Source organism: Oncorhynchus mykiss, chromosome Y, assembly GCF_013265735.2.
Source record: "Oncorhynchus mykiss isolate Arlee chromosome Y, USDA_OmykA_1.1, whole genome shotgun sequence".
Lineage (NCBI taxonomy): Eukaryota > Metazoa > Chordata > Actinopteri > Salmoniformes > Salmonidae > Oncorhynchus > Oncorhynchus mykiss.
The window spans coordinates 9,656,818-9,674,015 of NC_048593.1; the positions used below are offsets into that span (position 1 = coordinate 9,656,818).

The 17,198-nt window shown below is 45.5% G+C and overlaps 1 protein-coding gene across 2 annotated transcripts in view; it reads right to left on the reverse strand.

Annotated features, from left to right (window-relative positions):
* Window positions 1-17,198, reverse strand: part of lamc3 (laminin, gamma 3) — a 250,542-nt gene that overhangs the window by 146,451 nt on the left and 86,893 nt on the right. For both annotated transcript variants that reach the window (XM_021590591.2, XM_021590589.2), the window contains 2 exons: window positions 8,056-8,186; window positions 5,673-5,839 (listed from right to left, as the gene is read on the reverse strand). In XM_021590591.2, the coding sequence (XP_021446266.2) occupies window positions 5,673-5,839; window positions 8,056-8,186 (298 nt within the window). The remainder of the gene's footprint in view (window positions 1-5,672; window positions 5,840-8,055; window positions 8,187-17,198) is intronic.

Genomic DNA, 17,198 nt, shown 5'->3' on the forward strand with positions numbered 1-17,198 from the left:
ACAAGCAGCCACGAAGCGACGCGTGTCATGCTCCCGGGTGGGCCACCAAAAACGCTGGCGAATGGAAGCAAGCGTACCCCGAACGCCAGGGTGGCCGGCTAACTTGGCAGAGTGAGCCCACTGAAGAACGGCCAGACGAGTAGGAACGGGAACGAAAAGAAGGTTCCTGGGACAAGCGCGCGGCGACGGAGTTTGAGTGAGTGCTTGCTTTACCTGCCTCTCAATTCCCCAGACAGTCAACCCGACAACACGCCCCTCAGGGAGAATCCCCTCGGGGTCAGTGGAGGCTACTGAAGAACTGAAGAGACGAGATAAAGCATCAGGCTTGGTGTTCTTAGAGCCCGGACGATAAGAAATCACGAACTCGAAACGAGCGAAAAACAGCGCCCAGCGCGCCTGACGCGCATTAAGTCGTTTGGCAGAACGGATGTACTCAAGGTTCCTATGGTCAGTCCAAACGACAAAAGGAACGGTCGCCCCCTCCAACCACTGTCGCCATTCGCCTAGGGCTAAGCGGATGGCGAGCAGTTCGCGGTTTCCCACATCATAGTTACGTTCCGACGGCGACAGGCGATGAGAAAAATACGCGCAAGGGTGGACCTTGTCGTCAGAGAGGGAGCGCTGAGAAAGAATGGCTCCCACGCCCACCTCTGACGCGTCAACCTCGACCACGAACTGTCTAGAGACGTCAGGTGTAACAAGGATAGGAGCGGATGTAAAACGATTCTTGAGGAGATCAAAAGCTCCCTGGGCGGAAACGGACCACTTAAAGCACGTCTTGACAGAAGTAAGGGCTGTGAGAGGAGCTGCCACCTGACCGAAATTACGGATGAAACGACGATAGAAGTTTGCGAAGCCGAGAAAGCGCTGCAGCTCGACGCGTGACTTAGGGACGGGCCAATCAATGACAGCCTGGACCTTAGCGGGATCCATCTTAATGCCTTCAGCGGAAATAACAGAACCGAGAAATGTGACGGAGGAGGCATGAAAAGTGCACTTCTCAGCCTTCACAAACAGACAATTCTCTAAAAGGCGCTGGAGGACACGTCGAACGTGCTGAACATGAATCTGGAGTGACGGTGAAAAAATCAGGATATCGTCAAGGTAAACGAAAACAAAGATGTTCAGCATGTCTCTCAGGACATCATTGACTAATGCCTGAAAGACAGCTGGAGCGTCAGCGAGGCCGAAAGGAAGAACCCGGTATTCAAAGTGCCTAACCCACTCGTCCCCCTCCCTGATGCGCACGAGATGGTAAGCGTTACAAAGGTCCAACTTAGTGAAAAACCTGGCTCCCTGCAGGATCTCGAAGGCTGAAGACATAAGAGGAAGCGGATAACGATTCTTCACTGTTATGTCATTCAGCCCTCGATAATCTATGCAGGGGCGCAGGGACCCGTCCTTCTTCTTAACAAAAAAAAACCCCGCTCCGGCGGTAGAGGAGGAGGGGACTATGGTACCGGCGGCAAGAGCTACAGACAAATAATCTTCGAGAGCCTTACGTTCGGGAGCCGACAGAGAGTATAGTCTACCCCGGGGGGGAGTGGTTCCCAGAAGGAGATCAATACTACAATCATACGACCGGTGTGGAGGAAGAGAGGTGGCCCTGGACCGACTGAACACCGTGCGCAGATCGTGATATTCCTCCGGCACCCCTGTCAAATCACCAGGCTCCTCCTGTGAAGAAGAGACAGAGGAAACAGGAGGGATAGCAGACATTAAACATTTCACATGACAAGAGACGTTCCAGGAGAGGATAGAATTACTAGACCAATTAATAGAAGGATTATGACAAACTAGCCAGGGATGGCCCAAAACAACAGGTGTAAAAGGTGAACGAAAAATTTAAAAAGAAATGGTTTCGCTATGATTACCAGAGACAGTGAGGGTTAAAGGTAGCGTCTCACGCTGAATCCTGGGGAGAGGACTACCATCCAAGGCGAACAAGGCCGTGGGCTCCCTTAACTGTCTGAGAGGAATGTCATGTTCCCGAGCCCAGGTCTCGTCCATAAAACAGCCCTCCGCCCCAGAGTCTATTAAGGCACTGCAGGAAGCTGACGAACCGGTCCAGCGTAGATGGACCGACAAGGTAGTGCAGGATCTTGAAGGAGAGACAGGAGTAGTAGCGCTCACCAGTAGCCCTCCGCTTACTGATGAGCTCTGGCTTTTACTGGACATGAAGTGACAAAATGACCAGCAGAACCGCAATAGAGACAGAGGCGGTTGGTGATTCTCCGTTCCCTCTCCTTAGTCGAGATGCGGATACCTCCCAGCTGCATAGGCTCAGCACCCGAGCCGGCAGAGGAAGATGGTAGTGATGCGGAGAGGGGGGCAACGGAGAACGCGAGCTCCTTTCCACGAGCTCGGTGACGAAGATCAACCCGTCGCTCAATGCGAATAGCGAGTTCAATCAAGGAATCCACGCTGGAAGGAACCTCCCGGGAGAGAATCTCATCCTTTACCTCTGCGCGGAGACCCTCCAGAAAACGAGCGAGCAAAGCCGGCTCGTTCCAGCCACTGGAGGCAGCAAGAGTGCGAAACTCAATAGAGTAGTCTGTTATGGATCGATTACCTTGACATAGGGAAGACAGGGCCCTGGAAGCCTCCTCCCCAAAAACAGATCGATCAAAAACCTGTATCATCTCCTCCTTAAAGTCCTGATACTGGTTAGTACACTCAGCCCTTGCCTCCCAGATTGCCGTGCCCCACTCACGAGCCCGTCCAGTAAGGAGAGATATGACGTAGGCGACACGAGCAGTGCTCCTGGAGTAAGTGTTGGGCTGGAGAGAAAACACAATATCACACTGGGTGAGGAACGAGCGGCATTCAGTGGGCTCCCCAGAGTAACACGGCGGGTTATTGATTCTGGGCTCCGGAGATTCGAAAGCCCTGGAAGTGGCCGGTGGATCGAGGCGGAGATGGTGAACCTGTTCTGTGAGGTTGGAGACTTGGGTGGCCAGGGTCTCAACGGCATGTCGAGCAGCAGACAATTCCTGCTCGTGTCTGCCTAGCATCGCTCCCTGGATCTCGACGGCAGAGTGGAGAGGATCCGAAGTCGCTGGGTCCATTCTTGGTCGGATTCTTCTGTTAGGGTGCGTGAATGAGGACCCAAAAGCGAATTAACAAAACAGAGTTACTTTAATGACGAAACACACGTAGGCTCAGATGGACAGGCAGATTCCAACAGGACAGGACAAGGTTAGATGAACAGGCAGATTCCGACAGGACAGGACAAGGTTGCAGCAAACACGACGATAGTCTGGTTCAGGCATGAGTAACACAAACGAGAATCCGACAAAGACAGGAACAAAAACAGAGAGAGATATAGAGGACTAATCAGAGGGAAAAAGGGAACAGGTGGGAAAAGGGGTGACGAGGTAGTTAGGAGGAGACAAGGAACAGCTGGGGGAAAGAGGGGGAGAAAAGGTAACCTAATAACGACCAGCAGAGGGAGACAGGGTGAAGGGAAAGGACAGAAACAAGACACAACATGACAATACATGACACGCACAGTTCTACATAGAGCCATGGCTACATGGAACTCTATTCCACATTAGGTAACTGATGCAAGCAGTAGAATAAGATTATCATTTATTTTTTTAAAGATAAAAATACACCTTATGGAACAATGGGGACTGTGAAGAGACACACACAGGCACAGACACACATACACATGATAAGACCTGCACTCTACAAACAGGTACACATGGATGTCGTGTTGCATGGGATAGTGGAGTGGCGCTATAAAATACTCCCTTCAATACAAAAGCAATTAAAGTACCTTTTCCATGTTTCTTCATTAGATTAGCTCATTTAGAAAGAGGAGAATCGATGAGATATTTTCTTATTTATCTGTATAGTTTTTTAAAGCTAAAATTGTGTATTGGGGTAAAGTGTTATGAAATGTAATGTCATGTAACATTTAAAATTGTATATTTATTTGCCTCAATGTTACTGAACCCCGGGAAGAGTAGCTGCTGCCTTGGCAAAACAAAACAGTCATGGTCACCTGCAGGTTTTGTCTAGTTTCCCGGGTTGTTCCCGGGTTGTTCCCGGGTTGTTCAGTGAAAAATCTGTAAATCTACAACTCTAGCTACCTTAAATTCCTGCTGCACCACCAGCTATGGGGACATATTGGAGATTGGCAATTTCTGCACATTGCTAAAAGTTGCAGTAAAATAAGTCAATATATGCAACATTTTCAAGGTTTTATTTCTAAAATGGCAGTATGCTGCTGTATTCTGATTCCATTTAGTGTAAAAAATAAATAAATTATCATTTGTACTGTGACAACTCTTGGGCTTTAAAATGGGATTTTGAACCCATAGCCTCTTGGTCGCTGTCAATCAGACAAGTAATGCTGCAGTGTAGCTCACACCAAAAGCTTAGTGAGTGTTATTAATGAAATATGTCTACAGACTTACGGACAGGAACTTAACATCCACTTAAAAACTAGCAGCGCTCAAGGACACTTGACATGAATTCTTTGAGGATTTGAACTTGCAACCTCTTGGCTGGGAGTGCCTCACTGTTTCTGCAATGCCACCGAGTTCATGCTTGTACATATATATACACTGTCTGTAGAAACAAATGGGTATGGTTAGGGAACAGTGTTGCTACCTTAGACACAAATAGGTCAAAGGAACACCTCACAGGTACACACATGTTCTCACATGGTGCCTTTTCGGTATAACGTGACGTTTTTTCTGCCTAATATTGTCTGTAGAATGTAAGGATCATCACTGCACTTTGATAGGTTGGGGAAATGTACTCGTGGGGCTCATTAGCATATTTCGGGCCTTGGTCAAATACAAAGCTGAGATCCAAAGTGTAGGAATACAGGTAAAATCAGCTACTGACACAGATATGGTGGTGTAGCAGGAAGCACGTAATGCTGCAAATCGAGTGGTTGTGAGTTCAAATCCCATCTATGAACATTTTGAATAATTACTGTATAAATAAACATACACAATGTAGTCATGTGTGTAAAAATACATACATTTGAAACACTGGATGTTCACATCACTGTGTGTGTATCATTGACAATGCATTTTTGTTTGTAGGGCATCACCTGTGAAATCTAATGCGAACGTTTGTGAATGGTTATGTGATCACGTGACACTTCATGTGAAATATCATCACATGTGAAGTGTTCCAAAAACACATGGTTTCACAGGATTTCACATGTCAAAATCCACATCATCTAAACATGTGGAAATGTCACGTGTAAAATCATGTGATTTTCGACATGTGAAATCATGTGGTTTTGCCATAAGGGTGTATGGATATTGTGTTTGCAAACATTAATAATCAGTTTCAACATTTCTTACATACTGTGTTGCATTATTCAAGTGTGTTACCTTCGGTGCAACATGAGTTGGGAGCTAACAATGCAACCCAGACAGCTCTAGCAATGAATGAGTCAGTTGAGCAGGCACTTTGCCCTTCACTCTATTAAAAGGGGCTGCGCTGATATACATACTTGACCCTCTCAATCATGTGAGACACATTTGACTGAAGTATTGACTAGACAAAACGTCTAGTACAGAAGCATTAAAAAAATAAATCTAATAATAATGAAACACAGAAGCTCAGGTATACCGTGCAATATTAGTACTCACTAACTATAACCCACCTCCCCAAGGGTGACTTAACAAATCTCCAGTACTCACTCATACACTGGTTGGCAGAGTCTCCGGTGGCCCTGGCCCATGGCCTGTCCTGGTAGAACGGGTGACACTTCTGGCAGTCCACCCCGGCCGTGTGATGCTGGCAGTCACACACCAGAGCCCCCTGCTCGTCCAACACACACTCACTGCCATGGCCATTACACTTACACCTGCGGGATAAAGATGGAGAGGTGCGTGGGCACATTAATATACACACACTTGTGTGGATGCACGCGCATGCACTGAGGACACACGCACGCACTGTTGCACGCTCGCCCGCACACACACACACACTGAGGGAAATTAATAGAGAATAGGACAGGGTAGTGGAGAATAGGTGTAAAATGAGAAGATTTTTGCACTGTGAGGACTTGTCACTTCCCATTACCTTCACTCAGAGGCAGATACATCGCCTGGGATAAGGTGGAGATTTTATCCCCTTCAGTGACTACTGCTCTGCGCTGTTCAACTCCCCTGTGTGATCAACTCTCGTCTGCACAAGCTGTCCCTAAGCATAAACAACTACATATCAGTCACTGTGTGTCTGTGTGTGTGTGTGTGTGTGAGTGTGTGTGTGTGTGTGTGTGCGTGTGCGCGTGTGTGTGCGTGTGTGTGCGTGTGTGTGTGTGTGTGTGTGTGTGTGTGTGAGTGATTGTGTGTGTGTGTGCCTTCTTATGCTATACCTTCCTTTCCAACCAGTCGAGAAAATACAAATTCCTGTGACTAGAAGACACAATTTATCCAAGGTGATTTAATGATCAAGAATGTATTCCTAATAGCTGTTATCTCAGGCCCTATCTTTATAGTGTCTGATTCTCCTTATCGTCATTGGTTCTGTTGAGTGCTTATCTGCGTCCCGAATGGTAACCCTATGCCCTTTATTATAGTGCAATACTTTTGACTAGAGCCCTATGGGTCCTGGTAAAAAGTAATGCATGAAATAGGGAGTAGGATTCCATTTGGAACTCATCCTCTGTCATTGGTTCTGTAGTGGGTCTTTCTGTGAGGGGGGGGCTCAACATCGCGCCTGTCCCTGTCAGATTTAGCCAGCTGTCCCAGATCTAGACACTTTATGCTAACGGCTTTGAATCAGTTATTTTTGTTTCTGTTGTTGTTGTTGTTGTGACAAGGAAGTTGTGAGCCAGGAAGTGAAAAGTGCCCCCAACCACCAAATCAGATGTCTCTACTAGCAGACGCTGAGGAACACTTGACAACCACAATAATGAATATGGCACAGATCTGGATCAAATAGCAGCTCAGTACAGCTCAGTTCTGAATCATTTCTTTTTACTATATTTAGTTATTATATTCCACTAGTTGACCATTAAAGCTAGCACATTAACGTACCCTGGCATTTATTGTGTCCATTCATAACATTCAGTGTGAGAATTGTGCTAGCATTGCTATGGCCAAGCATTGCTATGGCCAATCCAATGAGCTAGGCTAAGTATGCTACACTAACCAAACAAGTGGTCAGGTTGCCCCTCGCCATTCCCTCAGGTGTCATGGTGACACTGTTGGGTCATTTGTCAGATTGTCACGCCTCGCTGTGATCATAACCACTTATGACAGGTGTCAGATCCTGTTGAAGCAGTGGGTGAAGGCTTCATCTCAATTACTTAATAACATCCGTGTTATCCTGCCGTGACTATGGACATCCTGTCTGTTCTGCCTTCCTCCTGTTGTCCCTTCTCATTACTGTGAGGAATAAGCCCAGGGACCAGCAGACATGGGGCCGGGTTTTCAGTTTTGGAATGATTTCAAATAGTATTTGAACCCAGGTCTAGGGACCAGGGGCAGAGCAGGGACAGAAACAGAAAAGTTGACAGGAACAGAGGCAAATTTTGTGGCTATGTTTCTATGTTTCTATATTTCTATGTATTTTCTGTCCAGGACCACGCAGGGCTTGCGTTGAGACTGTTTATCATGTAAACAGGATACAGAGAGGGAGGAAATGTGCAGCGGACGTTCGCCATATGTGTTTTATTATCTATCAAGTGGGCCACGCTGGGTTGTTGTTTTATAGTTGAGTCTTCCTGAGAAAGAAGCAAACAAAACAAAGATAAATCAAAACTACACAGCAAATATGCTCTCCCTCCTTCTCTTTCTTGCTATTTCTTGCTCTCCCTCTCTCTCTCTCTCTCTCTCTCTCTCTCTCTCTCTCTCTCTCTCTCTCTCTCTCTCTCTCTCTTTCTCTTGTTTTTTTTTGGCTAATGTCGAGTTCTAGCAGTGACCACAATCCTCGGTGGACTGAGAAAGAGCAAGAAGTAGAGGAGAGTGAAGGAAAGGCGTGATCGTTTTGTCTCTCTTTGAAGTTTTTGGAGGGAGTATCCACGGCGACAGCCAAAGGCCTCTGAGAACCAATCAGGTGTCAGGTGTGTGTTACCTGGCTCCCACAGAGAAATCAGAGATGGCGTAGAAGTAGGATCGCAGCACCTTGGCGTCCTTGAAGAACTCGTCTCCGAAAGTGTTGAGCCTGTCCAGAGAGATCAGCAGGTCGGTGGCTGTCACCCACTCCTATATAGAGAGAGACAGAGAGAAGGAGAGGGGGATGAGAAAGAGACTTGAGGGATGTGGCTGTCACCTACTACAGAGAGGGACAGAGGAAAGGGGCATGAGGAGGAGGCGATAAAGGGGTTGGAGGAAGGTGATGGATTGAGATGGAGAAAATAGGAAAGGTAAAAGACAGATTCAGGTAAGGTCAGAAGGTGGAGGAAGAAGGGGATGGGAAGAGAAAGGGGGTGATAAAGAAGGATAGATAGTGCATGGCAGCAAAGAGAGACAAGCCATGGAGATGTAAAGAGGGGTAGAGTAGGGTGTGAAAGAAAGAAAATTAGAAATATTGAGATATAAGAGAAATAAATAAATAAGAGATCGAGGCTAAATAGAGAGGAAATCGGCAGTGGAGATAGAGATCACATAAGTTAGAGAGGAGACTTGGCACAGCACTCTCAGACTCTCAGACAGTATAATGTTTGGCAGCACACACCAAAACCATAGCATCCCAAATACAATGAATTCACCGTGGATGAGATGAATTGGAACAGTTAAATAGAACAAAATGAGAGAGAGGGGAAGAAAAGAGAGAAGTGAGAGGAAAGAGAGTCGAAAAGACAAACAGCAGGGTACGAGAAAGAAAACAAGAAATTCACATGTGAACACGTGAACATGTGAAGCAACATGTGACGACATGTGATAACAATAAACTACATGTGACAACATGTGAACACATGTGAAAGAGAACCTGATCTCATGTGAAATTAATGTGAAACAAATGTGACAACATGGGAATGCAAAAATTCAACATGTGATACCATGAAACTACAAGTGACATTTTAGCACCTGAAAACTCAGTTGTCAAATGTAATTTAGAATATTTTACTCTGAAAGACATAATTGACATTAAATACAATTAAACAGTAATTGTCTCCTGCAAGTTTTGTTTAGTTCCCGGTTTGTTCCAGTTACGGTGAAAATATGGTTAATCAACAACTAGTTACTGCATTTTACAGCTAAATTCAGGTGTTAATGTTAAAGGATAGTATGCTGATTACTTAACACTCAACCTCTCTTGGGATTTGAACTCACAATCTCTTGGCTGTTAGCTACCTGAAGTTCCTGCTGCACAATGGAGATAAGCAAGAATGCATTAAATATATACAACAGAAATATAAACAAGAACTTGGTGTTATTTCTAGAAGATGACAGTATGCTGGTGTATTCTGATTTCAATTAATGCACTTTAAAAAATATGTGCACTGTGACAACTCGTGGCACTCATCATTATTATTAAATGGGATTTGAATTCATAAACTCTTGGTCGCTAGCAACCGGAAATGTGCAGCTACACTACCAGATCTGTGAGAGTGAAAGAGATATCGCTACAGGCTTATTAGCAAGAATGCATTTCTGTCACCAGGTTCATACTTAATCGTACTATTTAAATAATATACTTCAAATACGAGATGTATTTTTCTAGTATATTTTAAGTATACTATGAATATACTATAATTACACTTCAACACACTTTGCTTAACACACTCTGCTTGTGAGTGATCAAGTACACTATAAGTACCTTGCAAAGTATTCATACCACTTATATTTATTCCAGTTTTATTGTGTTAAAAAGTGGGATTAAAATATATTTAATTGTCATTTGTTATCAACAATGAACTCAAAATACTATGTAATGTCAAAGTAAAAAATAAATAATACAAATTAGATAACTTAAACATAGTCATTGAATAAGTATTCACTCCCTTTGTTTAGGCAAGCCTAAATTAGTTCAGGAGTAAAATTTGGCTTAACAAATCAGATAATATGTTGCATGGATTCTGTGTGAAGTAATAGGGGTTGACATAATTGTTTTGATGACTAACCCTTCCTCTGTCCCCCAATACAACACCTAGAAGGTCCCTCAGTCAAGTATTGAATTTCAAGCACAGATTCATCTTCAAATACCAGGGAGCCTTTTGAAAGCCTCTTGATAGATCTGTAACAATATCAAATCAGAATGTAATATCTCTTTAAGCATGGTCAAGTTAATAATTATACTGTGAATTATGTATTAAACCACCCAAACATATCAAAGATACATTTGTCCTTCCGAACTGAGCAGGACAGGCATGAAACTGCTCAGGGATGATACCATGAGGCCATTTGTGATTGTAAAACAGTTACAGAGTTCAATAGCTGTGATGGGAGAAAACTGAGGATGGATCAAGAACATTTGAGTGACTCTACAATACTGATTTAAATAACAGAGTGAAAGGAATAATACAAATATACAGAATACAAATATTCCAAAACATACCTTTTCTATGCAACAAGGATCTAAAGTAATACATCACAGTTGAGGAACATGGTTCCTGAGGGTATAATTTTCATATCTCAAGAAAATATACATAATGAAGCATACTTTCCAAAAAATATAATTAAATTAAATGTCCACAAAATGTGTTCATTAAAGTATACTTTCAAAAACGTATGTGCACAAAAAGGCAAATATTACCCAGCATCCTTTTCTATAGCTGAAGTTTTCATTTATAATATGATATTGTTCTTCATACTTAGCTTACTCAAATGTTTTGATGTTCATTTTCAAACTGAATAATGTTATACTTTTAATTACACATTACATATTACAAATTGCACAATGTGAAGTGTGAAATGCCAATGGTGCACAGTTCTCAACAGTGTTACTTCTAAATTGCTGCTCAAGCTGTATACTTCAGCTCGGGGATTCAAACTGAAATAAAATGGACATTAAATATATTTAATATTGTTCCATTTAGATAATTTAAAATAAACGTAAAATACGTTAATGATATATGATGGAGGCTTATTAAAATGTATATTTTTTTATGCTTAGGGCAGCATGTAAAGGTTTGTATGGCCACCATTTGCATTAAGTACAGCAATGTATCTCCTCCTCATGGACTGTAGCAGATTTGCCAGTTCTTGCTGTGAGATGTTACCCCACTCTTCCACCAAGGCACCTGCAAGTTCCCAGACTTTTCTGGGGGGAATGGCCCTAGCCCTCACCCTCCGATCCAACAGGTCCCAGACATGCTCAATGGGTTTGAGATCCAGGCTCTTCGCTGGCTATGGCAGAACACTGACATTCCTGTCTTGCAAGAAATCATGCACAGAATGAGCAGTATGGCTGGTGGCATTGTCATGTTGGAGGGTCATGTCAGGATGAGCCTGCAGGAAGGGTACCACATTAGGGAGGAGGCTGTCTTCCTTGAAATGCAAAGCGTTGAGATTGCCTACAATGACAACAAGCTCAGTCTGATGATGCTGTGACACACCGCCCCAGACCATGACGGAACCTCCACCTCAATCCCGCTCCAGAGTACAGGCCTCAATGTAACGCCCATTCCTTTGACAATAAACGCAAATCCGACCATCACCCCTGGTGAGACCACGACTCGTCAGTGAAGATAACTTTTTGCCAGTCCTGTCTGGTCCAGCGACGGTGGATTTGTGCCCATAGGCAACGTTGTTGCCGGGGATGTCTAGTGAGGACCTGCCTTACAACAGGCCTACAAACCCTCAGTCCAGCCTCTCTCAGCCTATTGCGGACCACCTGAGCACTGATGGAGGGATTGTACGTTCCTGGTGTAACTCAGGCAGTTGTTGTTGCCATCCTGTACCTGGCCCGCACGTGTGATGTTTGGATGTACCAATCCTGCGCAGGAGTTTTTACATGTGGTCTGCTACTGCGATGATCAGCTGTCCGTCCTGTCTCCCTGTAGCACTGTCTTAGGTGTCTCACAGTACAGACATTGCAATTTATTGCCCAGGCCACATCTGCAGTTGTCATGCCTCCTTGCAGCATGCCTAAGGCACGTTCACGCAGATGAGCAGGGACCCTGGGCATCTTTCCTTTTGTGTTTTTCAGAGTCAGTAGAAAGGCCTCTTTAGTGTCCTAAGTTTTCATAATTGTGACCTTAATTTTCTACCATCTGTAAGCTGTTCCACAGGTGCATGTTCATCATTTTTTTATGGTTCATTGAACAAGCATTGGAAACAGTGTTTAAACCCTTTACAATGAAGAACTGTGAAGTTATTTCGGATTTTCACAAATTATCTTTGAAAGACAGGCTCTTGGAAAAGGGACGTTTTTTTTCTGAGTTTATAACAATGGCAACCTATCAAAACATTACAGGTGTGGCTTTCAGCTAGCTGTTTTTGGTCCCCCTTGAGAAGGAATGCACCCCAAATCATCTACAGATCTCTGATTGAGCCAGTGGAATGAACTCCAGTGATTGACTTGTAATTTTTGTTGTTGAAGAAATGGTGTTCCTCGAAAGGGACATTTTGAGATATATGTTAGAAGAAGTACAATATTATCATAAGAAGACACATACTTGTAATATGGAGGAGGAATGAAGTGAAAAAGAGAGGTGGAGGAAGTTAAAAGTTAAGGGCTTTAGGCCAGTAACCGAAAGGTCGCTGGTTTGAATTCCTTAGCCAACTAGGTGAAAAATCTGCCGATGTGCACTTGAGTAAGGCACTTAACCTTAATTGCTCCTGTAAGTCACTCTGGAAAATAATGTTTGCTAATTGTCTTAAATGTAAAAATGTAGGAAAATAAGAAGATGGTTTGTTGAAGAAGAATGGTTTGTTGAAGAAGAATGGTAGAAAGTCTAAGCAGAGTGAGTGGTATGCCGGATCAAGGTCTGGAGGAGAAATGGAAGTGAGTGAAGCAAGCGCTTCGTGGCAAACGAATTAGGACAAGAGATGTGACTTGTTTTGCTCTCAAGAAAAGAGTGCCATTGAAAGGAGTGATTCTCGGTGTTTGTGATGCTTGTGCGACGCAGACAGGGTAGCGTGAGTGGTGAAACAGAAGAGTTATTGTCTGTTCTTTTGAGTTTTGATGTTGAGTCTGCCCGACAAAGTGATTTTAGGATTTTTCAGTTATCCCATATGAGCTTATGTGCCAAATGGGCATGTGGCGGCAATGTGTAGGAGAGAGGTTCCTAGGTGTGAGAAGTGTGCAGAAGGGCAGGAGACAAAGGAATGTGTAGTATTGGGGATAGACATGTTAATTGTTGACCTGATGTAGGACTATAGGTTTAAATAGAGGAATGGGGAGGTCGGTTTTTAATGTGTGTCGGGTGTTTGTTGGTTTATTTTCCTTTTTTTCAACAAAGTGTAAGGGAGTTATACCCCATTCTAGCTGTTGGCAGTAATGCAACATTTTATTGGATGCCAACCAGGACAAAAATCCAGTGATGTGCTGGAGGTGTAAAGTCCAACATCCTCTAGGTTTTTCCTCCTCCCTTGTACTAGATTGATAAATTAAGGTCACTGTTTTTTTGGGATAAATATTTTTTTATTTCACCTTTATTGAACCATGTAAGCCAGTTGAGAACAAGTTCTCATTTACAACTGCGACCTGGCCAAGATAAAGCAAAGCAGTGCGGCACAAACAACACGTGATAAACAAACGTACATTCAATGACGCAATAGAAAAATCTAAATACATTGGGTGCAAATCTAGTAAGATTAGGGAGATAAGTCAATAAATATGCCATAGTGGCAAAATAATTACAATTTAGCAATTAAACACTGGAGTGATAGATGTGCAGAAGATGAATGTGCAAGTTGAGATATTCGGGTGCAAAGGAGCAAAAAATAAATAACAATATGGTGATGGGGTAGTTGGATGGGCTATTTGCAGATGGGCTGTGTACAGGTGCAATGATCAGTAAGCTGCTCTGACAGCTGATGCTTAAAGCTAGTGAGGGAGATATAAGACTCCAGCTTCAGTGATTTTTGCAAATCGTTCCAGTCATTGGCAGCAGAGAACTGGAAGTAAAGGCGTTGACGAGTTGGCTTTGGGGATGACCAGTGAAATAAAGCTGCTGGAGCGCTTGCTACGGATGTGTGCTGCTATGGTGACCAGTGAGCTTAGATAAGACGGGACTTTACCTAGCAAAGACTTGTAGTTGACCTGGAGCCAGTGGGTTTGGCGACGAATATGAAGTGAGGGCCAAGAAACGAGAGCATACAGGTCGCAGTTGTGGGTAGTATATGGAGCTTTGGTGACAAAACGGATGGCACTGTGATAGACTTCATCCACTTTGCTGAGTAGAGTGTTGGAGGCTATTTTGTAAATGACATCGCCAAAGTCAAGGATCGGTAGGATATTCAGTTTTACGTGGGTATGTGTGGCAGGATGAGTGAAGGATGCTTTGGTGCGAAATAGGAAGCCAATTCTAGATTTAATTTTGGATTGGAGAAAAACCTGTTACGGATGATGCGAATTTTCGCAGCTTTTTGTAAAAAATCGCGCAACATTTCAACGTCCTGCTACTCATGCCAGGAATATAGTATATGCATATGATACGTATGTGTGTATAGAAAACACTCTGAAGTCTCTAAAACTGGTGTGTCTGTGGCTATAACAGAACGTGTTTAGGATTAAAAATCCCGGGGAAAACTGGTCACCAAAAACACAAAAAAAAGATTCATCCGCCAGTCAATGTATTGTCTAAGGCGATAGAAAATAGATGAGGTTCCCATTACAATGTCTACAGCTTCCACACGATGTCGCCAGTACTGGCATTTCATTGTAGATTTATCCTTGGTGGGATGACGTGTAGGCACTTCCTGTCTTGGGGCGCACTGGAGGAAGCTATGAAAGTGAAAAAATGGACGATGATTTCAAGACTTGCTGCTATCGAATACAGATCGCCCCGTGATCAATTTGATCGATTATTAACGTTTATTAATACCTAAAGTTGGTTTACAAAAGTAGTTTGAAGTGATTTGTAAAAGTTTATAGGCAACTTTTTTAATTTTAAAAAGTGACGTTGCGTCTTGAAAAGGTGATTTTTCCTGGATCAGACCGGCCTTCATAAAATGACATTTTGGGGATACAATGATGGATTTAATCGGGAAAAATACCCAATTGTGATGTTTATGGGACATATAGGAGTGCCAACAAAGAAGCTTGTCAAAGGTAATAAATGTTTTATATTTCATTTCTGAGTTTTGTGTAGCGCAAAATCTTTTGTTTAGGTCTCGTTCAGGTATTTTGGGGGGTGCATGCTATCAGATAATAGCTTCTCATGCTTTCGCCGAAAAGCATTTTACAAGTCTGACATGTTGGCTAGATTCACAACGAGTGTAGCTTTAATTGAGTATCTTGCGTGTGTGTTTTAATGAAAGTTTGAGATTTATCGAGTACTATAGGTGGCGCAGGAACCTGTGCAGGAACCACGTCCGTAAGAAGTTAATGTGAGTCTGGAAGGAGAGTTTACCAGAGTCTAACCAGACACTGTCACGTTCTGACCTCTATTTCCTTTGTTTTGTATTTATTTAGTATGGTCAGGGCGTGAGTTGGGTGGGCAGTCTATGTTTGTTTTTCTATGTTTTGGGGCAGTTCTATGTTTTCGGCCTAGTATGGTTCTCAATCAGAGGCAGGTGTCATTAGTTGTCTCTGATTGAGAATCATACTTAGGTAGCCTGGGTTTCACTGTGTGTTTGTGGGTGATTGTTCCTGTCTTTGTGTTTGCACCAGATAGGGCTGTTTTGAGTTCTCACGTTTCTTGTTTTCGTTAGTTTGTTCATGTATAGTGTCTTCATTAAAATACAATGAACAACCACCACGCTGCGTTTTGGTCCGCCTCCACTTCACAACAAGAGAACCGTTACAGAATCACCCACCACAACAGGACCAAGCGGTGTGGTAATGGGCAACGGAAAAAGCAGCAGCAGGAGCAGCGCGAGGAGGTATGGACATGGGAGGAGGAATTAGACGGAAGAGGACCCTGGGCTCAGCCAGGAGAATATCGCCGTCCCAAAGAAGAACTGGAGGCGGCGAAAGCGGAGAGGCGCTGGTATGAGGAGGCAGCGTGGCGTCGTGGATGGAAGCCCGGGAGTCAGCCCCAAACATTTCTTGGGGGGGGGCTAACAGGGAGTATGGCTACGCCAGGTAGGAGACCTGAGCCAACTTCCTGTGGTTACCGGGGGGCTGGAGAGACCGGGCAGGCACCGTGTTATGCTGTGGAGCGCACGGTGTCCCCAGTGCGGGTGCACAGCCCGGTGCGGTACATTCCAGCTCCGCGTATCGGCCGGGCTAGAGTGGGCATCGAGCCAAGTGCCATGAAGCCGGCTCTACGCATCTGGTCTCCAGTGCGTCTCCTTGGGCCGGCTTACATGGCACCAGCCTTGCGCACGGTGTCCCCGGTTCGCCTGCATAGCCCAGTGCGGGCTATTCCACCTCGCCGCACTGGCAGGGTGACCGGGACCATTCAACCGGGTAAGGTTGGGCAGGCTCGGTGCTCAAGAGCTCCAGTGCGCCTGCACGGCCCGGTCTATCCGTCACCACCTCCACGCACCAGCCCTCCGGTGGCAGCTCCCCGTACCAGGCTGTCTCTCCGGCCCATCCTTGCAGGGGCTCCCTCCTCTCCAGCGCTGCCGGAGTCTCCCGCCTCTCCGGCGCTACCAGAGCCTTCCTCCTCTCCAGCGCTGCCGGAGTCTCCCGCCTGTTCGGCGCTAGGAGAGCTACTCAGCCCAGCGTTGCCGGAGCTTCCCGTCTGCCCAGCGCCATCTGAGCTTCCCGTCTGCCCAGCGCCAGCGCCGCCCGTCTGCCCAACGCCGCCAGCGCCGTCCGTCTGCCCAGCGCCGCCAGTGCTGCCCGTCTGCCCAGCGCCAGCGCCGCCCGTCTGCCCAACGCCGCCAGCGCCGCCCGTCTGCCCAGCGCCGCCAGTGCCGCCCGTCTGCCCAGCGCCGCCAGTGCCGCCCGTCTGCCCAGCGCCGCCAGTGCCGCCCGTCTGCCCAGCGCCGCCAGTGCCGCCCGTCTGCCAGGAGCCGCCAATGCCGCCCGTCAGCCAGGGGCCGCCAGTGCCTCCCGTCAGCCAGGGGCCGCCAGTGCCGCCCGTCAGCCAGGGGCCGCCAGTGCCGCCCGTCAGCCAGGGGCCGCCAGTGCCGCCCGTCAGCCAGGGGCCGCCAGTGCCGCCAGTCAGCCAGGGGCCGCCAGCGCCGCCAGTCAACCAGGGGCCGCCAGTGCCG